Here is a 25,914-nt window from a genome sequence, read left to right on the forward strand (position 1 = left end):
CTCGATGTCAGGGCTTAAGGCTATCTCGGGTGGGCAGGACACGTGGTTCCTGTAGACCTGGAAGGTTTTTGAGATTGCCCGGTGGGCCGCAGCGCTGTCAATCTAAACTTATATTCATGTGTCCAGTCTGCTAATGTTGTTCCCTACACTAATTTTCATCTTCTGGGGGACTGGGGGAGGGGGGTAGTCTCTATCAGGAGGCGCTATTGGTGTCTCAATACTTAGTCATTTCTCACTCCCAGAATCCCTTGTGAAGCTTTTGGAGAAATAGTATTTTATCTCTAATAAAAGAGAGAGGGACCCTCTACCAAAGGGATGGGGTACCAACTGTTGACTTTATCAAAAAAGCAATTCCCTTTGGACATATAAATCAGAACAAAATGACATAACATGCAACAATGATACAAGCAAACTCAGAGCAAAGCAATAGTAAACCAAAATCTGAAACAGCAAATAAATTCCAAATGTACAGTTTTATTTAATTATTAAAAAAGCAATAAAAGCAAGTTAAAAAAGTGTATCAATCAAGGGAAAACAGACAATATATGGAACACAAAATATTCTAAAATTCATCACACAAGTTCCTAAAACTAAACCAAGGGAGAAACTCAAAAAGGAATTATTCAGCGTCAGTCAGAATAGTCCTTAAATTCTACAGTGAATCCTCCTTGAGGATTGGGGGAGAGAATTCACTGTAGAATTTAAGGACTATTCTGACTGACGCTGAATAATTCCTTTTTGAGTTTCTCCCTTGGTTTAGTTTTAGGAACTTGTGTGATGAATTTTAGAATATTTTGTGTTCCATATATTGTCTGTTTTCCCTTGATTGATACACTTTTTAACTTGCTTTTATTGCTTTTTTAATAATTAAATAAAACTGTACATTTGGAATTTATTTGCTGTTTCAGATTTTGGTTTACTATTGCTTTGCTCTGAGTTTGCTTGTATCATTGTTGCATGTTATGTCATTTTGTTCTGATTTATATGTCCAAAGGGAATTGCTTTTTTGATAAAGGAAATAGTATTTTAGCCAATTCAAGATGGCCATCGTAGTATTGAAGTCTACACGTTTTGTCCCAGTCCAATACGGACTCTTGGGTATTTTATATTCCTTTGGCCTACAAAAAGAGGGACATTGGTTTATTCCTTGTGCCACAATGCTTCGTGCAGATCTGTCGTCTTGCTCCAGTGCTCCTATTTAAATGGCCGTTCACTTCTGGGGTTTTGCCAGTTCTCATCTTATCCTTCTTCCTTTGTCATGCTCCTTCAGTCCTCTCCTAGTTCTTCCTTGGAATTCTTCTCTTCTTCTCTAGCAGTGTCTCTGGCCTTGAGTGCTGTTCAGCGTTCCAGTCCAGGACTTCCGTGTCTTCTCTGAGGTTTTTTGCCTTCTGGCTTTTTCCTCCATGCAAGGTCTTTTTTGAGGGGCACCTTCTGCTTAGGCGCTACCTAGTGTCAATAGAAATGTGGCTACTGAAAGGGGTCACCCAAACCTCTGGCAGACTAAGACAGTGAAAACTTGGGACACTGGACTGAGCCACAGCCAAAGATGTCAGCCACAGGTGTCAGCATCATAACAAGGGTGAGGGTGAGTGCACGCATTTCCGAGATACTTATATTTATTTGTGTATGGTTTTCAGGGATTCCTAATTTCCTGCTGAATTACAGAGTTGGTTATACAGAGTTATTGCTAAGGTTAATATTCAATTGACGAGTTACATGAGATATCTCCTTATATTGTACAAATACACTATAAAGTGCAGACCTCCTTGACCCCAAAAGTGATTAGGCAGATGGTGTATACACGTCCAGCATCTCTGTTTTCTCTCCTGTTCGATTCCATTTACCTCCTTCTACTTTGGCCTTCATATTTTAGGGTATGGGGTCCTTGATGGCTATGGCGAGAGACTGAAAGGGGCATCCCCCCCATCAGGCCCTATGCACAAGCTTAGCGCCACCTGACTTCCTTTTATTTGATATTGCTTCTCTAAGAGAAATCAGGCAACAAGCCAGAGGGTTCGAAAATGTCCTTTTCAATAAAAATAAATAATGAAGTTGTGAAGCATTATTTCTCAAATGTAAAGTTACTTCATGAACTGATGAATGATGCAGAGAGTTGGGGTACAGCTAGTGGCTGATATTGGTTCAAGACCCTTGCACAAACTTCATCCTTCACAAAAGATGTATTGCACTTGTGAACTTTAAAAAATATTTTTTAACACACCCTCAGCACATGAAGGGGCCTGAGGTAAGTTGCTCTGTCCCCATAGCCTGCTGTACCCAGAGTACTAAGAACAACAAAAGTGCCAATACCGATACCTATTCAAAGGAAATTATTCTCAGGGATGACACATTGAAATGACACAACATGTTCCTCAGACCTCTTTTTCCGTCTGAATTAATCAACATGTATTTATCCAAATTCCATTTTTTAATAAACCTCACAATTACTAAATAATCTTAAAATCATTCAACATCTTATTTTCATCATCACACCACTTTTATCCATCACTTCAATACAGCTTACAGTCATTAACCAAATACTTTACAATCCACTTCTCTCCATTCATTCAGCATCCATACACTCTTGTCAAACTACACTTTCAGTCACCATACAATCCAACAGCCTAGTGCCAAGACAACTATGCATTAAGAAACATATCTTAGAAAATCTCAAATTCAAAACATATTCCACACCGGCCAAAGGAACCCAATGTTGACAAAATACATAAAATCCAAGGTGAATTGCTCCAAATTCTTAATCCTTTTGTCCCCAAAACTCGGGGCTACGCGTTTCGAACCCCCTTGACTAATGGGTTCTCATCAGGACCTCCTAGCTGGATCAGCCGATCTAGCACTTGAGTAGTGACATGTTTTTGTATGTTGTGGATTGTCCTCTAAAAGTCGATGTCCCGTTTAATTGCAATATTTCAAAAGATTCCTTCCTAGAATATTGAAGGCGTCGGCTTCATTTGTCCACTCAGGCGCCAAAGTTTCTTTGCCTTGCGGCGTTTTGAAACGGCCTTTCAACGCTCCGTGGTACACTTTTTTTCAAACCGCGGGCTGTGGTGTGGTACAACGTGATAACCAGCAGCAATGCATAGCAGACTCTTGTGATACAGGGACTAGGTATAGGGAGAGTACAAAGAACCATCCCTGCATACAGTATCAACTGTACAAGACCAGAGAACATGAGAAGCAGACACTCTAGTGGCACATCTTTAGATATAGGCGGCTATTATGACCAGTATTACAGTGAGGTCTGAGTGGATTATTGTCAGAAACTAAACTTAATAAGTTCTGGTCAAGACCATGATTTGTTCAAGTCAGCCTTGACAAACTGTATGATACTGGGAGAACCTACTGGAACTCTGCTTTTATGTTGATCATGCCTCATCTTTTGGTGTGGAAAGACAAAGTCTATTCTAGCCGACATCAGCATGCGGTCAGACCATCAATAGTTCCATTAGGTTTCTCACACTCACATGAAATGGCTAATGTGTATTTTACTGTAAATGTTTATGTTAGTTTAAATTGCCTCGGAGATAGCATCCCAATGACAAGAGTCTTTCTTTGTTGAAACGGTCACGTGTTTTGATTTAAAGGGCACTGAAACGCTGCGCATTATGTGAGTAAGATCACAGGGTTGACCGAAACGCGTTACGGCGGACGTGGCAAAATAAAACTTTTCAAATGGAAGATTCAGGAGTCTGTGCCTGGTCTATTGGATTGAAGGATTACAGGAGATGCATAAAATATGATGGAGAAGATGTCTTTGATGCACAGACCCTCATTCTAAGGAGGGGACGCAACGGCCCAGCCAGGGCGCTGGCAGATGCCATTCCCAATGTTTTGATTTCCATGAAGAAGCCAAGTAATCCCCCGGAGTAGAAAATGAAGTCCTGGCACAGCAGTGGGTGAAGGAAAGAGCCGGAGGACCAGTGCCGCATACCCTGTAGTCAGGTGAGTAGCGTAGAGTGGGAAGAATGATTTCTTCTAAAGCCACTAACATAACAAACAGTGATTTAACATTTGATCAATTACCACAATGGCTGCCAACGCACTGTGAGATTGGGAAGCCGCAACTGAGATATTGTTTGAACGTGCAGCTAGCATGCCTCATGGCAATCAATCACAAGCATCTGGGACAGTGGGCAGCGAATTGTACTAAGAACAAACATGAAACAACTTGAGAAATTAGTGCAAAACGAGCAGGCTAAATGGTGGGAGATTATATCTATCTCCAAGTATTTGGAGGTCGGTCGCGTCCCGCGAGGACTGGAGATTCACATGGCACCAAGGTATGAAATATCAAATGTAGAAATGGTCAGGGAATGGGCAGATAGCAACATTGAAGCAGTTTCTGGAATCCTCACTAACGCCCACAATTCCCCAGGGATTACTTTATTTTTCTTAAAATAATATTGCGATAGGCCAACTTGAATTCTTGCAGAGTATATAGTGCCCTTAGATTTTCAGGCCACTACACTTCTGTTATTCACAAATCAACCTGATCCTCAGACAGCCCCACCCTTACAAAACAAGCTTCTAGATGTTTGGAGTTTTTCATTTTATTACTGACATCCATCCTTGCCCGATATGGGAGTCTTCCCTCTGTTTTTTTCCTCCCGAGTAAGTTTTCTGTTTCTTTTTATACAGAGAAACATTTCACTAGATATTTTCTTCAAAGACAGCCTTAGCAGTTTCCTAAGTTCTTTATACTTCTGATACCACTCAAGATCAGTCCAGATATTATGAAAATTCCTCCTTCCATTCAACTTGGTTACAGTAACAATCCCAAGGTCACAAACATCAGCCTTTTAAACCATAAATTTCATTATGTATACTATGTCGAGATGCTTTCTTGGTCACTGCAGTTTGCTCCCTCTGTCCCATCCTCTTACCAGCGTATTAAATTATATCCTCTGCCTGATGATGTCTGAAGCACTGTCATGTCTATTCTCGAGCACATCTGTTTGTGTTATCAGACAGAATACAGACAAAACGGATAGACGATTACTTCCTTACAAGGGAGTACTAAAGATCTGTACAAACATTGCTGCATATTCAAGGAGCATTTTGGGGTTCCGTCACAGGAAACCACAAAAACCCCGAAAAGGCAACCTATTATGTGTCATGTAAGGTTCATAACCTATTATGTTATATTACGTACATCTGGTCCCGCCCTGGTCTCCTCTCAAAGCTCCCGGCTAACTGGATATCCATGAATGAATCGCATGGTCTTCGGTCTCCTGGGGTGTTTATGGGTGGAGTCGGGAACTCCGGTCAGCCACACTGGTAACTGAGCGACGCTTTACTCCTGTTGTGCTGGTCTGCTGGGGAAACATAAGGAGATGATGGACGGAGAGATGAAACTTTTCAGATCTTCACCCCAATCACAGATCTTGGTTGAATCCATCATCGTTCTTTAGCTCACTTTGCCACCCCAGTTCAGACCCAGCCATATGCAAATCAGTCTTGACCCTGTTCCTCATGGGAACAGTCTAGCCCAAACTGCCAAGCCAGGTCTTACCTGGATCAGAAACAACCATCCTGGTAATGGTTTCGGGGTAACACCCCTCATCAGCCAGTCTAGCTTGAATCCAGTGGCAAAGTGAGCAAGGGACCCACGTTTGGGCATACCCTGCCAACTTAGGGTGAACAAAGCAAACACAAGGAGATGATGGACAGAGTGCTGAAACTTTTCTGATACTCAACCCCAGTCACAGATCTGGGTAAAATCCATCATCGTTTTTTAGCTCACTTCGCCACCCAGTCCAGATCCAGCTATATGAAAATCAGTCTTGACCCCGTTCCTCATGGGTACGGGCCGATCTTCGTCAGGTTCTGCACACCAAGGGGGTTGGGGCTCAGCTCGGAACGTCCTCCTCAGCTCTCCCGAACGAGTTGGAAAGTGCAGCGTTCTACGCACTACAGAACAAATGAAAGCACTCCTCGCACAATTTCATAAAAAAGGAATGAAGGGGCAGAACACAAGGTGTTATGCACTCTATCTGGAGAAATAGACTCACTCACCATGCGCACGTTAATTTTCCCTGCACTTCCTAAGATGGGGATTAGAAATCCCGGCTCCACACTCGCTTTGAGGAGGCCACATTAAAGTGTACACCCTGCTCTTTCTTTTTGCGTTATAACCGAAAGGCGAGGAACAGTCCAGTCCTTCACGTTCAAAGAGTAGCAACTGCCCCTCAAACCACCCCACCCAGTGACTGTCTAGAGCATGGGTACTCACAACCTTTCTCTTAGGGGCCACATTTACAGTGTGGTTTGTGTACGAGGGCCGAACCGGTGGTGGCGGGGTCAGTGGGGGAGGGGGCAAGGCTAGAGCAACAAAAAAAACTGTGACCATACACACATCTCTCTCTGTCTCTGTCTCTCTCTGTCTCTCTCTCTCTCTCTCTCGCTCTCTGTCTCCTCCCTCTCTTTCTCCCTCTCCCTCCCTCTCTGTCTCCCTCCATCTCACTCACACTGACTCTCTCACTCCCTCTCTCCATCTCTGTCTCACTCACTCTGACTGTCTCACTCCCTCTCTTCCTCTGTCTCACTCACTCTGAATGTCTCACTCTCTATCTCTCTGTCACCCTCTCTCTCTCTGTTTCCTTCTCCCTCACTCTGTCTCCCTCTCTCTCCTTCCCTCTCCCTCCCTCTCTCTCCTTCCCTCTCTTTGAGGTCTCCCTCACACTGAGGTCTCCCTCCTTCCCCCCTCCCTCTGAGGTCTCCCTCTCTCTGAGGTCTCCCTCTCTCTCTGAGGTCTCCCTCTCTCTCCTTCCCTCTCCCTCACCCTGTCTCCCTCACCCTGTCTCCCTCTCTCTCCCTCCCTCCCTCTCCCTCCCTTTACTTCCCACTCCCTCTGTCTCCCTCTCCCCCTCCCCCTGTCTCCCTCCCCCTCCCTTTCCCTCCCTCCCTTGCTCTTCCTCCCTTTCCCTCCATCCTTCTCGCTCTCCCTCCCTCTCTCCTTCTGTCTCCCTCCTTCTGTCTACCTCTCTTTCCCTCCCCTCTCCCTCCCTCTCCCTCCCTTTTCCTCCCTCCCTTTCCCTCCCTCCTTCTCCCTCTCCCTCCCTTTCCCTTCCTCTGTCTCCCTCCCTATCTCTGCCTCCCTTTCCCTCCCTCCCTCGCTCTCCTTCCACTCCCTCCCTTTCGCTCCCTATCCCTCCCTCCCTCTCTCGCTCTCCCTTCATTTCCCTCCCTCTGTCTCCTCCCTCTCCCTCTGTCCCCCTCCCTTTCCCCCCCTACTTCTCCCTTTCCCTCCCTCTTTCTCCCTCTCCCTCCCTCTTTCTCCCTCTCCCTCCGTCTCACTATCCCTCCCTTTCCCTCCCTCCCTCCCTCTGCCTCCCTTTCCCTCCCTCCCTCGCTCTCCCTCCCTCACCCTCCCTTTCCCTCCCTCCCTCGCTCTCCCTCCCTCCCTCGCTCTCCCTCCCTCTCCCTCCCTTTCCCTCCCTTTCCCTCCCTCCCTCGCTCTCCCTCCCTCTCCCTCCTTTTCCCTCCCTCTGTCTGCCTCCCTTTCCCTCCCTCCCCCTCCCTCCTTCCCCCTCCCTTTCCTTCCCTCCCTCGCTTTCCCTCCCTCCCTCGCTCTCCCTCCCTCTCCCTCCCTCCCTCTGTCTCCCTCCCTCTACCTCCCTCTGTCACCTCACCCTGCATGTGTGTGCCGGGGCTGAGACAGCTTCTGGGGGCACACACACACACACAGCTGCACCCGAGCACTTCACAGGTCTTTAAAAGACCATTGGCATGTTAATGAGGCTTTGTTCACCTCTTAGCGCCCCTGCAGCCCCACTCTGACTATGGCGGGAATCGCCCGGCCCCCACAGAGCAGCAGAGTCTCTGAGTCGCACTCTGGTTGCAGACACTCTTTAAAAAAAAATAAAAAAATTGAAACTCGGGTAGATGTCTGCATGATCCGCGGGCCGCCACGGAAGGCTTGCCGGGCCGCCAGCGGCCCGTGGGTCTTAATATGAGTACCCCTGGTCTAGAGGGAATGCACATCCCCAGCGCCTGTCACTCAAACACCAGATCCTGAATACACTAACAGCCAGAGGTACACAGAATGGTAAAGTAAGAAAATGCGCACTCTCTTAAAGTGGCATTTTCAAACACAACATTTAAAAACTACCTTTACCAAAAGGTGCATTAATCATTTCTGAGCTCAGAGAGCCTAAACTCCATTTTTCTTTCTTGCCCCATGGAAAACTACACATGTAAAAATGTCACAGTGCAACCCCAATGATAATCCTATGGGAGAGATAGCCTTTCAATAGTGAAAAACTAAATAAACAGTATTTCACTATCTGGACTTGTCACTCACACCAGTGTACTACCTTTTACATACACTACACCCTGCCCATGGGGACACCTTGGGCCTACCTTAGGGGTGCCTTACATGAAAGGAAAGGTAAGATTTGGGCCTGGAAATTGGGTGCACTTGCCAGGACAACCTGGCAGTTTACAACTGCGCACTCAGACACTACAGTGGTAGGTCTGAGACACATTTACAGGGCTACTAATGTGGGTGGCACAACCAGTGTCGCAAGCCCACTAATAGCATTTGATTTACAGGTCCTGGCGCATATTATGCACTTCACTAAGGACTTACCAGTAAATCAGATATGCCAATCATGGAAAACCAATCATTATGACAATATATACAGAGAGCATATGCACTTTAACACTGATCAGCAGTACCCATAATTCTATAGCCAACAAAAGCTTGGTCAGAAAAATAGGATGCAAAAGGCAAAACGTTTGGGGATAAACCTGCCAAAAGGGCCAGGTCTAACACATTGCAATTCGTTAATGTATCAAATCAATAACCCTTCAGTCAATGCTACCATGGGGTTAGGGCCAATCAGGGCTCTTTCTTCCTGCTCCTACATACATCCACATATCCCAATTCTTATTCTGCCTCTGCTATCATTGTTCTAATGATCAAAGAGTGAGAATCTACCTGTGTGGGGTTATAGTTATTATTACCGACAACAACACGAATTGCTTTAATATCTTTACTTGTAAATCATCTATTGTTGGAATGAATGCAAAGAGTTTGAGAGGGGAGCGCCTGTTTCGCTCCGTCATTTCTGCAATGGATCCCTCATGGTTGAGGAGTCTTGTACAGCTGTCCCTAGTGCTATCACACGCACACGTTATTTTGACTCATAGCTTTAGCTTTAGATACAGCCTTTACTTGTCTGTCTTTTGTCAGCGCGCCTTTGACCCGCCTTCGTTAAGTACTTCCTTTGTAACAATGTCCAACCCTGTGATGGAGCTTTTTTCTTTGTCTTTGTTTCAATTAGTTGGGAAATACTCTTACTTTTATCTTGCATGAAACATTTTGATTATCTCTTTTAAGTGCCTCGTCTATCTTATTCTGTTCTTTAAGTCTGCAGTTTTCATCTATGATGTCTTTCTTATTAAGTGTGGGCGTTTTTGTCTTTAAGACATGAACTGTGGACTGCATATGCTCAGCTACCGTATTTATTTCTTTGCAGTGGTTCTGGAACTTTTGTGAAAGGCCTTAAGAGGTTGAGGCTTCTTTACTTTATCCAATTAGTCGATTAATGCTCCATAAACAGCCTGATAACAAACACTATACAGGATTCTTGAAATATAGACTAAGTGTACAGAATGAATTGAATGGAAATACCATCCTGCCAATCGATAATTAGTAAGAGCACAATTTGTGCACTCAATAGAGCTTGATTTGGGAACAGGTCCTAAGTGTTCATTTCTCATGAGATTGCATCCAAATCATACCCAAAACTGCTCTCAGATGTTTTACCTTGGATTCATTTGGCTACTATATTATTCAATTCCCTTCAGGAACCTTAAATAATCTGTGACTTGAAAACAGTATTTGGTTACCCTTTTAGGATGACATACATACATTTTAAAATAATAAAGCTTATTTTAACAAGGTGCGATAGGGACAGTGACTATCCTCTTAATTGAATATAAATTGAATACTCTGCAAAACTTTGGCAATATTTAAACATATACCCATGTTCCCTTTAGAGTAGAAGAGCACTCTATACTATTTATTGCTTGATGACAGTAAAGAAACAATTAATTCAAATAATTTTAGTTACTGAGAGATAGTGTAACAGATATATCACAGTGAAAGATATGGTCTTGGCTAGAAGCTTTAGAGAAGATTTGTGCTGCTGCATTTTGCGCACCGCACTCGCTTAAGATAATTTCAGGTAAACACTGCTGGAGCCCTCCTTATACAATGTTTGAGTCTCTGTGATTCTAACACTAGAGATGTTTACTCCCCTCACCTCTTTTTAAAAGGAAGGACGCCCCTTTTGCCGTTGAAGATGCCAATGCTTTCTTTGTGATTTAGCCGAGCTTGGCTTGCCTTCTGAACAGCTATCTTGGGGATCTGACAGATTTCTGAGACTCAGTTTTGCCTTCTCAGCTTCCTTGGCTTTTGTCATGCAGAAGATCCAGTTTGAAGTAGCAAACAATTGTGCAAAAGTCCAGCAACTACATAGTATCAATTCTGGGGTCACCATTTGGGAAGCTTTTCCTGTATATTACTTGAGCAGTTCATTAGAATGGTGCCCGTACAATGAGATACCACTACTGTAGCCAGGATGGAAGTTAGTTTCCCCATAATGCCAACCGCATTTTATGAGTCGACCATAATGGCGTATTTCAGGACAAGTCAGGGTAACTGGAAGCGAGGTCTTACTACTATGATTAGCATGGATAATTCTCTGTTGGGCAGTTGTAATCTCTTGGAGTAATTTAAATAATGTTTGTAAAGTGCTGTATCTGGCAAGGTATCCATAATGAACACTTGGCGTAATCCCAGGTCACAAGTGATTTACACCTTTACATAGACCTGTTAATGCAGACATAAATGACAAAAAGATGGAAACTTTCTATCACAAGAGGTAGAAGTATCAAAGATGACAATCGACCGGTGATATCCCCTGCTGAAGCCACCTCTACCTTGAGCACCTCCTCATTATGAGCATAACATGGACAAGTGGAAAGAAGGTTGGTGCATGATTACACCTAGCAAGAAAACAATTTCCAAGGTTCCTCACACAGACCCCAATGTCTACGGGATAGACCGGATGCATGCAGCTAGCAGTGCTAAGTAATCCTCCAATCTCTAAACTCAAGGCAAAGAAAAAGTCCTTATTGATAAAAAGTAGGTCCCCTTTCCTACATAACAGAGCTCCAATACATTTTCAGGGTGACTATGAAGTACCTGGATACTTGAGTGATTGACAAAGTGAAGCCGTGAGTCCATACAGTGACTAGAGCTCTCTTCTGGACTAACAGCTCATCATGTGGTCTTTGTTCAGCTATCCTCTCACAAACTCCATAAGAAACTTAGAGCCGACTAGTTCATTACACTCTGTCTTCGATCTTTATCAATGGGGCGCATAACCATAAATGCAAATCCTAAGTAAGCACTTGTGAGTCCACGTCATTTTTCTGTTTTGTAAATAAAAAATGGAGATTGTGTTTCCAAAGTTAAAGGTCAGACATATTATTGTCACAAATGCTTGATCCTTCGTTGTGTTTACAGTCACTTTGCAAAAGCAGCAGTATAGCTCGAGGAAACAGTGATAGTGTTGATTTAACCAATGATGTTTCACTTCTCTTTTTTGTCACAGGCAATGAAAGTTCTGTCTAAAAAGAAGCTATTGAAGCAGTATGGATTTCCACGTAAGACTCATTGAATTATCTACACAATTGTGCAATATTTACTTTTTAAATATGAAAGTGTTTAATTGACATATTTCGAGTAGAAATACTTAAAAATGAGGAAATATTTACCATTTCAAGTAATAGAGTTAAATGTAATACCGGTATGTTTTTTAAATGAATTAGAGTATTTATTATTTCATTCATTGCTAAATGCCATCAAATTCTAATTTTAAATATTGTTATTTAACCTTTTTTGCTAAACAGAATTACCCGCTTTCTTCCAGGTAACTGCGTATTTTAAAAGAGTTTCTCTGTACTTAAGCCTTCAATATGAGGGCGCCGTAAGGATTTTCAATTTTTAGTGTACCGAATTAAACCCAGAGGCTTGCGTTTTCCCCCATGTAATGGGGAGTAACATGCAGATGTTATTGCTTACTGCATGAAAATATGCACTTCCTGTTAATTACTAATCATTTTCCCTGTTAAATTATGACAGAGTTGACCACCATTTAAGGGGGTGCAGACTGCATTGCACCTAGTAATTAACTACGTGCATCACTTGTCAGTCCGATCCATGCGCAAGCAGAGTTTTGCGTGAGGAAGTCAAAAGATTGGCCCACTCACAGTAATAGCTTTTTTAGTCATCCAAGTCAGAAACGTCTTGCAACTTAGACTGCTGCTACATTTTAAAAAAAACATGAAAACTCTGTATAAAATCTTTTTTTTTAGTTTAAAAAAGTGTATTCAAGAAAAAAAGAAAACACAATAAAATACAGTTACATAATATGAGATAAGAACGTATACTCACACATGAAATCATGTTTACAATGTCGATAAGGAGAGTGAGTAAGGAATGTATAAGGATATAAACAAGGTCTGGTAACTTATCTAGGTTTTCAACATGCCTAAATATTCATGAGTACAGAACATGAAATGTCAAGAAGGCTTCAAAACTTCTTGTTCTGAGGTATTGCGTGCAAAGAAAAGTCCAGCTTGAAGATCAATAAACTTTGTAATTGGGGACCACAACTGTAAGCGTTTTGCGGCAAGGGAAACAGGATATACATAAGCTGTATCTAGTCTGTGATATAGCAAACTGCATACCACCAAGCTTGAAACAATAGTTTAGAAGAGTCTTTCCAGGATTTAGTAATTTGTTGAAAAGCTACCCCTAAAGGCAGATCCAAAATGTGTACAAACCATCTAAAAAAATGTTGGTAATGGAGAAGGGTATTTTAGAGTCCAAGATAAGGGTAATTTGATCCCATCCACGTTTCCATAATTCAATGAACATAAGGGCAAGTAAAAAGTAATTGTTTTCAATTAGCATGTATAAGGGACAAGACAAGCAAGTATCAGATATATCAGCGTTCATCCTATGAAGAGTTGTGCGAGAGAGAAGTAATCTATTATATATAAAGAAGAGTGTCGGGGGGCGTGGCTTGGACGCCGATCGGGATGGCGGCGTGAGCTCGCAGCTCCGCGCGGAATCCCGCTAATTCTCCTGATTTCAGCACCCTGGGCGACCCGTGGTCCGCGCTCCTGCCCTACGAAGTGTAGGGGGTCCACTGGGCGTTGATAGAAAGTTGTCGGGGGACTGCTGGCCCCGTGGAGACCCAGTTGGGCGACGGCTGAGGTGTCGCCGAGAGTGAGAAGAAGATGGCGGCGGCGCGGCCGGGCAACTCCGGACATCGACATTGAGCTGACTTGGTGCCCACTGGTGGAGGGCTCTGCAGCTGAGAGATCGAGGCGGCAGGGACTGCGGCGACAGTCCTGAAGATCGGGGGACAAAAGACCGGCCGCTACCCTTCCCTTTTCCCTTCCTCCTCCGGGCTCACGAGGGGCCGGGTCGGACAGAGTTCACCCGCTTGGCCCTTGGAACTACGGGCACCGGCGGTGGCATTTGATCCTGTTCAATATTGGGAAGGTTGCACCGGCCCACGAGTGCCGGGACCGGACGGGTTTCCTGGCCTGTGACGCAGTACCCTAAGATGGCGGCCAAGGGAGGACCGGTGGCCGTAGAACACAGACAGGGGGACCTGGCGGCGCCGTCCCAGATGGGCGAGACCCCCCCGAAGGAGTTGGACCAGGAGCAACGACTGAACCGACGCCTGGATGCCATACTAGATGCGATTACCTCGACCAAGGAGGCGTTGCAGCAGGACATTGCGCAAGTAGCCACGGGCCTGGGGCTCTTGCGAGCGGACCATGCGAAGCTAGCGGATAAGGTCAAGGACCATGATCAGCTGCTACTGGACCTGAAACCGTCGGTAGTGACCGCGGAGCATAAAATCACGGACATCCTGGCCCGGCTGGACTCGCTGGAACGGCGTGCGGAGGATGCCGAAGGCCGCAATAGGAGGAACAACGTGCGGGTCGTAGGCCTGCCGGAACGAATTGAGGGGGAGGATGCGGTGGCCTACATGGAGGACTGGTTTCGAACTGTGGTGGCGCCGGAGGGGCTTACTCCTTTCTTTACGTTGGAACGAGCCCACAGGGTGCCTGCTCGCCCGCCAGGGCTTGGCCGCCCCCCCCGACCGATGGTGGTGCGGCTCCTCCACTATAAGGACCGGGACCTCCTCATTCAGAAGGCTCGGAGGTCGGGCCCGTTTGAGGTAGAGAACAGCAGGGTTACAATCTTCCCGGACTACACCCAGGCGGTCCAGAAAAGCAGAGCATCGTTCCTGGCGGTGAAGAAGGAGCTGCGAGAGGAGGGCATTCAATACTCCTTGCTCTTCCCGGCCAAGGTGCGGGTTATCCTGGATGAGACTACGCACTTCTTTCAGACCCCGGACGAGGCATGGCAGTGGCTGGAGTCGTATAGAGCGGGGACGGATCGGTCCCACAAAAGTAGGCGAGATCGGCCTAAACAGCCTCAGGTCAGACAATCGCAACGCATCCGGTCCCGTAATAGGCGCCAGCGGGAGAAACGGGAGGCTCAAATGGCTGCGGACAAGAGGGATGCGCTCGCAGCGACGGCGGCCATCACGGGGTCGCAGCAGGACAGTGAACTGGTGGAGACGGACTCCGGCGGAGAAGGCAGCAGGACAGGAGAGGACCTTTCGGAAGCGGAAAGCTCGAAGGGGCCGGTGGTGACCCCCCAGACCTCTGATGGGATATTTCATGGTTGAGACTGTGCTGGGACTTGGACAAGAACTGATGGTAGGGTGGTATCCTGTTGGCGATGGGTGGGTTGCCGGATAGGGTGCCACGTTGGCAGGATGGGATGGGAGCGCGGGGCGTGGGCCCCGCTAGCTGGGGTCGGCGATAACTCACCCCCCTAGGGCCCTTAAGGCCTTCTGTGGTGGAGACCACAGGCTAGGAGAATGTGTGGTAGGACCGAGGTTTGGATTGGGGCTGACACTGGGTTTGTGGGCTCTGTCCTGGGGAGTGGGGTTTGGGGTGTTTTTCTTTTCAGAGTTTGTTTTGGGGGGGCAACTGCTTTGGGGGGGATGTGAACTGGTGTAGTTTGACCTGGACTAATTGCTGCTGGTATGGGGACGTTACCTAGCTTAAAATGCCTAACGTGGAATGTCCGGGGAATACGTACCATGGTCAAGCGCCACAAGGTGCACGCATTTCTGGTGCGAAGGGGGGTGCAGATTGCTATGCTACAGGAGACCCATCTGACAAAAAAGGAGTGTGCGGCATTGCAGAAAAGATGGCGGGCCAGGTGTTCGGCACCACTTACTCAGCATATGCCAGGGGGGTATTGATTTGGGTGAGAGCAGGGATACCGTTCCAGGTGCTGAACCAAGTGGTGGACCCTGATGGCAGGTTTGTGGCGGTGGAGGGGAGGCTGTATGGTAGGGATGTGGTTCTCTGTTGTGTGTATGCGCCAAATACTGACCAGGCCCGATTCTTCGATGGCCTTTCTGGGTCCTTGGCCTCTTTCCTAGCGGGCCCGGTGGTACTGGGGGGGGATTTTAACTCGATTACGGATGTGGTATTGGATAGGTCTCACCCCCCCCTTGTGGATTCCCCGGTACGTAAGTTGGCCATGCACAGGAAGGACTGGCAGGACAGGTGGGGGTTGCTGGATGTGTGGCGGGAACAGCACAGGGACACCAGGGACTATTCCTTTTACTCAGCTCTCCATGCACTACATGTGAGGATAGATTCAGTGCTCTGTGGCGGATCCCTGGCCCCATTGATTTCACACACAGAATACTTGGCTAGAACCATTTCGGATCATAATCCCCTATTGGTACATGTCCAGTGGCAGCGGGAGCGTTCAGCGATTCCGACATGGCGGCTCCGGCCGGACACGCTGGAGGACTCAGTGTTCAGTGACGCTATCCAACAGGGCGTCGATAATTACTTTGGCGAGAACGAGGGTACGGCCTCGTGTAGGTCCACTGAATGGGATGCGATGAAAGTGGTGGTGAGAGGGGTATGTCTGGGTCGGTTTTCGAATGTTCGTACGACTGTGTTGAATGCTCTTGCGAAAGCGGAGGAGAATCTGAGAGACTTGGAGCGGCGCAGGCCGGCCAGGCCAGACTTACAGGCCCGGTTGTTGGAAGCGAAGGAGGTGGTTGCCACAGAAACGGAACGGTTGAGGTGTTACGATTACAGGCAATACGCCATCAGAGCGCACGCTGAACGGGATAAGGTGGGCACGCTCTTGGCCAGACTAGCTACCCCCGAACTTAGGGGCTGCCCGGTCCTTAGCATTAACAACGCACTGGGGGAGACGGTGTATTCTCAAGCGGCGGTGTTGGAGTGCTTTCAGGTGTATTATGAGGAATTGTACCAGAGTCAGTTGGGAGTTGAGGCTCTGGAAATAGCGGAGTACCTAGAGGCGAGGCAGCTTCCGGTCCTTGATGAGGAGGACGCGAAGGAATTAGGCGGTCCGATCACGCTCACGGAAATACGGGTGGCCATTAAAAATATGGCTCGGAACAAAACGCCAGGGGTGGACGGGCTGCCAGTAGAATTCTACCAGCAGTTTGTGGACAGCTTGGCGCCCAGACTGCTGGTGGTTTACACGGAGGCTTATGAGTCAGGGGGTTTGCCTGGGTCCATGAGGGAAGCTTTGATTGTGCCGCTCTTAAAACCCGGCAGGGATGCCACAGATGTGAGGTCCTATCGCCCGTTGTCCATGCTGACAGTGGACTACAAAATCCTGAGCCGGATTCTGGCCGCCAGGCTGGCCCCACACATGACGGGCCTGGTACATAGAGATCAGGCAGGGTTTATCCCCACGAGGAGCACGGCGATGAATATTCGTCGACTGGTTGGGATAATGGACGCCATTTTGGACGAGGATGGGACCCAAGCGGTCTTGTCTGTGGACATAGAGAAGGCGTTTGATAGTTTGGAATGGGTTTATCTGGATGGAGTGCTGGAGAGGTTTGGCATAGGAGACGGGTTCCGCCGGTGGACGAAGGTCTTGTACTCCTCGGCGACGGCGCGAGTACATCTGGGTGGTTTGGTGTCGGCGGCATACCCGGTGGGTAGGGGCACGAGGCAGGGATGCTCCCTTTCCCCCCTCCTGTTCGCCCTGGCGATGGAACCCTTGGCGGTCCACGCTAGGTCAGGTGACAGATACGCGGGGATAAATAGCGGCGGGCGGCTACATCACATCTCGCTATATGCGGACGACCTGTTGCTATACCTAGATGACACGGAGCGGGCTCTAGAAGGAGCGATTTAATTTTAATTTAATTTAATTTAAAAAGTATTTGTTGAGCGCAACGTTCACCATGCGGTTTCTTGGCGCTATGGACTTGTTATCAGAATTTGGCCAGTTGTCGGGCCTCAAGGTCAACTGGGTGAAGACATGCGTGTTCCCGCTGAGAGCGGAGACGCCCGGCCCTGCTCGTGACTTAGGGGTAATCTGGGAGCCATCTTGTTTTACTTATCTGGGAGTCCGCATCTACCACGTGACTGCGGACCTATTGGAAGGCAACATTAGTCGGTGCATTCGGGCGCTAAGGGGCAGCATGTCTTTTTGGTCGACCCTCCCGCTGACGGTACTGGGTAGGATTGCTCTCTTGAAAATGGTGGCACTCCCCCGCCTCCTGTACTACTTCCGGACGTTACCCGTCTGGATTCCGCAGAGGATCTTTAGGGATCTGAGGACGATGATTAATGGGTTCCTATGGGGACATGGCCGCCGAAGAGTGGCTCTGAACACATTGCTGCGCCCCAAGATTGAGGGGGGGATGGCTGTTCCTGATTTTGAACTGTATTACTTGGCGGCGCAGCTCCAGATCCTCACGCAACATGTGGCCCGGGTGTTTAGGGGACCGGAAGGGGACCGAGAACTGGGGATACAACGCCATGTACTGTCTTATATCGTCATGCAGCAAAAGCTGGAGCGGCGGGGCCTCACTATGGAGGAACGGACGCTCAGGCTATGCTGGCAAAGGAGTCTTAGGAGAGCGAGGGCGACTCGACCTTATGCGCCGGAAATTCTGATAGGCATGCCAACGGCCCTGCCACATGGGGGCGATTGGTCCCCATTGTTGGAATGGGAGGAGGCTGGACTTCAGGTGGTGGGAGACCTGTATGTCGACGGTACCTTGGTGCCCTTCGGTGTGCTTCAGGAGCAGTTCGGGCTGTCTGACGGGGGGTTTCTGTTGCATGCGGCGGTGGTAGCGGCTATACAGAAGCACTGGAAGGGAGGGCTCATAGAACCGGATACCACTATGGCTTGCCAGTATGTGGTGATGGCAGCGGGCACCTTTAAGGCTGTGACCTGCCTCCATAACAGGATGCTGAACGAGGGACTGGAACCGCTCCAGGGGCTCAAAGCTAAATGGGAGGAGAGTGTGGGCAGACCCATTCCGGACACGGTGTGGAGCCACATTCTACGGCGCACATGGAAAGGAACGAGGAATGCGCGTTTCCAACAAGTGCATTTCTTTGTGCTACATATGGCCTATCTGACTCCAGAAAAAATACGGCGGTACTTTCAGGTGCGGGACGCACGGTGCCCGAGGTGCTCGTCTCCGGAAGCGGACATGGATCATCTGTTCTGGGGTTGCCCGCATTTGGAGGCCTACTGGGCAGAGGTGGGGGACCTTCTAAACGAAGTAACCGACAGGGAGGTGGACTTCGACATGGCGGCGTGTCTGCTACTCTGGATCCCGCATACCAAACACACTAAGGTGACGAGCAAATTTATTGATTTGGGTCTGATACTGGCACAAAGGGAGATCTCATGGCATTGGAAGTCCAGAAGCGGGCCGTCGGTGAGGAGGTGGAAGAATGAACTGTTGCGGTGGTCTGATTGTGAGAGTGTGCTCCGAATGAAACAGGCTGTCAAGCTTGGTAATGAGAAAGCCTTGGATGTAGCGCGTGCATGGGAATTGGTGGTGCAAGCCTTGCGTGACTCTTTAGTGGAGGATGAGGACTGAGTGCAAGGGACCTGTGGACACCGCGAGGCGTACTAACTCGGAGTCGTCATTGACACTGTAGCGAGATCCATACTACATTTACGGATGGGACACACACCATTAGCAGTTGCCGGGGGGGACACTGGGGGGTTGTTTAGTGGGAGTTCGGGGTGGGTCGGAAGCCAGGAGATTGGTTGATCGCGATGGTAACACTGAGCTGCGAGGGCCTGTGGAACGTGGGTGATGAGCGGGAGGTGGGGCAGGACCACGGGTTAGTTGTGGGGGGCCCTACAGTGCACGGGGCGGGGCGGGAAGCGGCTGGTAGCATTGACCTGCGTAAGTAGGATGGCTGACGGTGTTCGTTGTTGTGGGTGGGGGGGTAAAATGCGGATACGTAAAATGACCTTTCGACCATTGTCCCAGTGGGACACTCACCGTGATGCCTTCCTGCTATTTAAGGTACTACGCCGCCCGGCCTCCGGGATGCGGGCTGAATGGCTGTGTATGTAATACGTTTTAGTGCTTGAATGGGGGGACATTACGAGTGGACTGGTTGAGCCTTTGTATTCTGTGGTTTCTAATTCTGCAATAAAAACAAATTAAAAAAAATAAATAAATAAAGAAGAGTGTCTGTGTAGTGTTCGCTGCTCTAGATGTTTTTCTTAATTTGAGCCAGCTTTTATTCCACAAATGAATGGACCAATCGGTATCTAAATCATGTTTCTAGTCCAGCTCTACCTTAGTTTTATCTCTAGTGACATTTGATTTCCGTAACTAAGCATATATGATGGATGCTTTGGGGCATGCGCTGAGAAAAGTACGAGTTTGTTTAGTAATACTAGAAGAAGAAATAGGAGTAGGGTTAGCTTTATCAAAAGCAAAACTCAAAGCATTTTGGTACTTATTCCGAACGGAATTGTTTCTTATTCCGAAAGGAGAGAGGGAAATTAAATAAAGAACGAGCATTAGGAAAAGGTATGACCTTGTTATTGTGAAATAACTGGTCGACCCATATTAGACCTTTTTATCTCCATGCTTTCCAGTAGATGGGCTTATCCTTGATCGTTATGAGTTTGTTGTGCCATATGGTGGAGTTCAGGAATGTTTGAATGTTCATGAGCGTATCTAATAAGATCGCATCTAATAATTTATGTGTGTGCTTAACAATGGGAGTGGATAGCTGTTGGGATGTCTGAGTAAATGACAGATATTCTTGAATAGAAAAATGAGTAAGGTACAATGGTTCAAGCATGGCCAAAAAATGGAGCCTCTGGTAAGGATCCCATTAGCCACCTAGAGGATTTACACAGTATGAATGCTTTATGATAATTAGGAAAGTTAGGAAAATGACTTCTTTTAATTTTGAACGTGTGAGTTTAGATAATGACATACAGACATTTTTATTATTCCAGAGAAAGGATAATAAGGAATTGATTTAAAAAATATAATAATCTTTGAGGTATAGCAGCTAGTATGTTAGAAATAGGGTAAAGAATTATAGGGGATACCATCATATTGATAGTGTCTAACACCCCCACCAAGAAAGGTATGGGAGGGGGCTATTTATCTATCAAAGCAGACATTTTTGGTATGTATTTTTCTATGTTAATGGAAATCGACGATTTTGTTGATGAAGTGAAGTATATACCTAGATATTTGATATGTTGGGGGTTCCATTTAAAATTGGATATTTAAAAATTGTCTTTAAAAGTACATTTAGTTAAGGATAATATCTCACATTTGTCACTATTTAATCTATAGCCAGAGACAAAGGAGTCAGCTGCTACTTCTTGTAGGAAGGGAGGAATGTGGTTTCAAGAGAAATAATAAAATATCATCTGCTTAAGCCTCCAATTTAATGTGTACCTTATCAGATGCAAAGCCATACATATGCGAATTTTGGCAAAATCTAGATGAAAAAGGTTCCAAAGCTAAATTAAAACAAAAAGGAGATAAGGGACATCCCTGCCGAACACCTCTTCCCAAATTAAAGTATGAAGAAGTAAGGCCATTAGCAAAAATTGCTGCTCTAGGGTTTGAGTATAGGAGAGAAATTAAACTTACAACTTTTGGGTCAAAACCAAACCATTTAAGTTTTGAAAAAAATGAAAGGCCAGTATACCCCATCAAACGCCTTTTCCATGTCTAATGCAGTAGCAGCCATAGAATTGGATTCATGAGGGGTTTGAAAGTATGTAAAAAAATAAACTGGTGATAAACTTGTGTTATCTCTAAGGAAGCAACCCTTGAAAAAGCAGACTGTTCTTTACCGAGAAGGCCAGGAAGGAAGGATTATCATCTCATAGCCAAGGTCGTGGAAAAAAATGTATAGTCAGTATTTACTAGAGAAATGGATCTGAAATTTCTACAGAAACTAGGGTCTTTATACCCTTCAGGTATGAGGCATATCAGGGCTTCTAAAAATGATCCAGAAGAAGCACCTGCATGTGAAAATGAGGCTATAAGATTGTGTAACTTGGGGAGAAGCAAGTGAGAAAAGTGTACAAAAAAACTCTACAGTAAAACCATTCTGGGGCCTTATCTTTTTTAAATGTATGTAGTGCAGTATGTAATTTCTTTAATGAAATATCAAGTTCCAATGAGTCAAAGTTGAGATGCATATCAAAAGATTTTTCGATGGTAGAAAGGTAGTCTGAAATGTCATCATTTGTAGGAGAGGACTCTGGTGTGTAAAGGGATTCATGAAATCGATAACATTCTTGTAGAATTTATATTTAGGTAATTGTTGATCATCAATTATCGACTAAATGTTGAGTTTGTGTTTTTTAACCTTTGATGTAGTTTGCCAATATTTTGACAGACATATTCTGTCCACCATAGAACTTTGCACTGGATCTCAGCAGATTTAATGAAGCATTAGCAGTAGACTCCTTATTAAACTTAAGTTTAGTTGCTGTGAGTTCCGATAAACATTCTTTTGATTTGGTAGTGTAGTAGGAATGTTCCAATCTCTTTATTTTTGCAAAACGATCTGTGGCACGTTTACGGGAAGTGTGTTGTTTCATAGAAATGCAGTTAATAATAAAATCATGGGCAGCTGCTTTAAAAGCATCCCATATTGTATGAAAGGGTAGGTTTTCTGTTTCGTTGAAAAGAACAACATTCTTCAAAAAAAGAGGTAAAAGAGGGAGTAAATATAGGATCAAGTAGCAGTGAGTTATTGAAACGCCATCACTTGGAAACATTTGGCTTGCTAAGTATGTATAATGAGATATAAACAAGAGCATGGTCAGATATTAATATACAGCCAATTTCTGCAGATTGTATGGATTTTGAAATGTTATGGGAAATAAAAATATTATCAATGCGTGATTGTGTCTGATGCATCGAGGAAAAGTATATATATTCTTTTAGAGTGGGATTACATAATCTCCAAGCGTCTATTAATTTTCTTTGCTGAATAGATTGCAGAAATAATTTATGGGCTTTTTTGGTATGAAAGAAGCCAATTAATTGCGATCAATGAAGGGGTCTCTGATTTGATTACAAACTCCCGTCAGAATGAGATTATCAAGGGGATATTGTAATAATTTCTTTGTAAGGTGAGACCAAAAAGGGGAATCACTAGTAGTTGTTGCATAAATATTGAATAAGGAGAGTGGAACCTTCCCAATCAGCAATTCGGTAAACAGCCATCGACCCACATTATCAGTTTCCTGAGACACAAGTTTAACATAAAGAGATTTGTGACATAGCGCGATAACATCATTTCTTTTACCATCACCTGTTGAGAAGAAGACTGCGACTACCCAATCTCTCTTCAATTTTAAGGATTCGGTCTCTGTAAGATGTGATTCTTGGATCAATGGTATGTCCACTTTAAATGTAGCTAAGTGTGTTAGAACACGCTGTCTTTTGATCAGAGAGTTAAAGCTTCATAAATTCCAAGAAATAATATTCAGTGACATATACTATTCACTAAAAGTGCAAAATGAAGTAAACCAGACAAAATATAGATTTGATCAAATTAAACCACAATATCATGTATAATAAAAAAACACAATGAAGAACACCATTGAATAAGAAGAAGAAATTGGAATAATAAAAAAAAGGAAGAACAATTGAGAGATGAAGATAGTAGGAAAAGGAAATAAAGAGAAAATTAAGAGTAAGAAGCAGAGAATAACAGAAACACAAGGGAGGAAATACATACCTATATAAATCCAAAAAAGAAGGGGTGGTGAAACCACATAGAAGAATGGTGCATCCAAATCCCGCGAGAGGGGCACATGGACGATTGTGTTTGACAAGATGCGAGATAACGAAAGATACACAAAATAAGATACCTAAAAAGAGAAACAAAGGAAAGCGGGTTATTTGCTAATAAGTTAACTGCAACGTTAGAATATTTTCACAAAACAATATTTGAAAAACAAGCAAATTATTTGAACATCAATATGCTTTTAATAATATTTAAACAGAATGAGAGGTTGAAGCGCCAGAAGTGTCCATCGTTTCTGTTTTGCAAGAGTTAATAACTTTTCTTCGTTTAACTGGATCCTCGTAGGTAGTCGTCTTATTTCTGTAGGTAACCTTAAAAAGACAAGAGTGAAAAAGGCCATAGCGAGCATCAAGAGCACGAAGATCCAGTCTCATATTTAGAAATTCTCTACGCCTGTCTGCGTACTCTTGTCATAATACTGAGAGAAAAATAAAGCGTGGCCTAACCAAGAAATACAGGTTGTTGTTTTGAAAGCAGAGAGAACTTTAAGAAGATCTGTATACTCTAAGAGCGATGATCCTTCCTGGCTGGGGGCACCACGATCTTTCCCTCAGACTCTCACCTTATATACAAGGGGAAAATATACAGAAATACCAACTGCATCATGGTAGAGGGGAGTAGAGAAATGCCCACTGCACAATGACAGAGTGGAGGAGAGAAATGCCCTCAGTGCCATGCAGCCATGTGGTAATGGGCCCCCTCTGGTCTCCGAGAGAGGGTAATTCTGCTTCCCATGTCCTGATGAGGCGTACCACCTCCTACAAGGAATGGAGCCCTCCCCCGCTCCCTCTATTAAACATACTCCTCAACAGTCATGGTATTGACTGGTGAGTTTTTCTACTGACCCACAGGAGCAGTAGGTGTCACTGTTAATTGATTTCGACATACTGCTCATGTGCCACCCTCCTCAACTCTAGTCTCATTATCCGGGAGAAGAGGATGGTGGTTTTGTCATTAATCTCTCCACCAGACCAGGCCTGCAGTCTGTATTGCTTGGAAATGTGGCCAATTTTGGGTGAAATAATAGGTCCATTAGTCATTCAGGATTAAGGTGAGGCATAGTATCCCTTCTGTAATTTAAGGAACAGGTTAATAGTGCTACCTTCTCTTTCCATACTTATTATCCACTCAAGACTTTTCTGTGGCAGAAATCGTAGCACATTCGGTGCCTTTTCAGATTCCATGTGCTATTACTATTTTTCAAACACTTGCTTAGGAATATTTATGATCTTATGATCATTATTAGAAAGTTACAGTCAGTTTAATATTATGGTTCCAAGTGGAACATTGGGGGCATTTGAGGTGGGTATTTTTGCGTATTTTAGTGCTAGCTTCCAATAATGGAGTGCTATATGGAGAAGAAAGGGAGGGTCTCTTAGCCTTCCCGGCTGGGGCAAAGCAATGCCTGTAGTGTTCGAAGTTGTAGCCGCTCGGGAGAGTTTCCAATTTTGAATAGGTTATGGCCGGCCAGCCAGTATGCGAACCACTGCAGCTGCCCGGCAATTCAGTATGCCTTAAAATCCGGTGCCCCCATATCCCCTGTGGTGCTCAGCCACTGCATCTTGGCAAGGGCCAATTTAAGTCGACCCGGCCCCCAGAGCAATGACAATAGTAATGTATTAAGTGCTTTGAAGATCCATGCCGGGAGCGCTACAGGGTGGTTTACAAACTGGTATTAGAGTCTGGGCAGTATGACCATCTTATACACCCCCAGTCTGCCAGCCATCGTTAATGGTAGGTTGTTCCAGAACGCCACCTGAGATTTGAGGGAGTTAACCGTTCGAACCACATTTCCATCTATAGTATCGGAAGTGTTCTTGTAAATGTGAATTCCCAGATACTTAAAGTGGTTAGCTCTAACCTAAACTGCAGTGAACCAAACTGCAAACTGGGCATATTATAAGTATCATAGAAAGAGTACACCACCGACTTTGAGGCATTGAGATGTAGGCCAGATGCTTCTCCAAATTGCTTGAACAAAGAGGCTATAGGTTGCATTTCTGTATTCAGGTCTTTAAAATACAACAATATATCGTCGGCATAGAGCGGCACAGAGTGAGTTGTCGGTTCAATCGGGATGCCATATGGTGACATAATGCGATGAAAAAAGTGGAATAATATTGAAGATGCTCTGCGCACACTGTTGATTTTCAATCAAAAGTAATCAGACAATCATTTTAGTGCTGCTCCATTTGTTGCACTTGGTCAGAGTGCCTTGCACATATGGAAACTGATCTGGTTGGGAGACTTCCCGTCCTGTTGAACGTGCGCACTATTTTCAGGGAACCCTGCGTTCCTTATCAATGTCTTAAATAAAAACTTATATCCTTTAAGGAGTAATGTATTGAATTTCTTTTATTTTGTTTCATTCATATCATGAATCCTTTATTTTTCTTTGATATATTAAATCCATTTCATGAATTGTACCCAATGCATTTCGGGTCTCTATAAGGACCCTTCCTCAGGGGTCTAAAAAATGAAAAGCAACTAATTAATCCCAAACATCTAATCAGAATCATGTCTCAAAACACATTGTTTTTAAATACAAAATGTTGTCCCAAATCTCATATAAATGGGTGCACTATTTTGAATACACTGTGAACTGCTATAAGGAAACAAGCATTGGAAATGCAATAGGTCTCGCATTAG

General features: G+C 45.2%; 1 protein-coding gene across 1 annotated transcript in view; it reads left to right on the plus strand.

The window, feature by feature from the left end:
- Positions 1-25,914, plus strand: part of CAMKK1 (calcium/calmodulin dependent protein kinase kinase 1) — a 1,268,063-nt gene that overhangs the window by 599,206 nt on the left and 642,943 nt on the right. Inside the window, exon 6 of the mRNA XM_086954811.1 lies at positions 11,646-11,697. Within this exon, the coding sequence (XP_086810937.1) occupies positions 11,646-11,697 (52 nt within the window). The remainder of the gene's footprint in view (positions 1-11,645; positions 11,698-25,914) is intronic.

The sequence above is a fragment of the Lissotriton vulgaris genome, chromosome 2_1, assembly GCF_964263255.1.
Source record: "Lissotriton vulgaris chromosome 2_1, aLisVul1.2, whole genome shotgun sequence".
NCBI classification, from domain to species: domain Eukaryota; kingdom Metazoa; phylum Chordata; class Amphibia; order Caudata; family Salamandridae; genus Lissotriton; species Lissotriton vulgaris.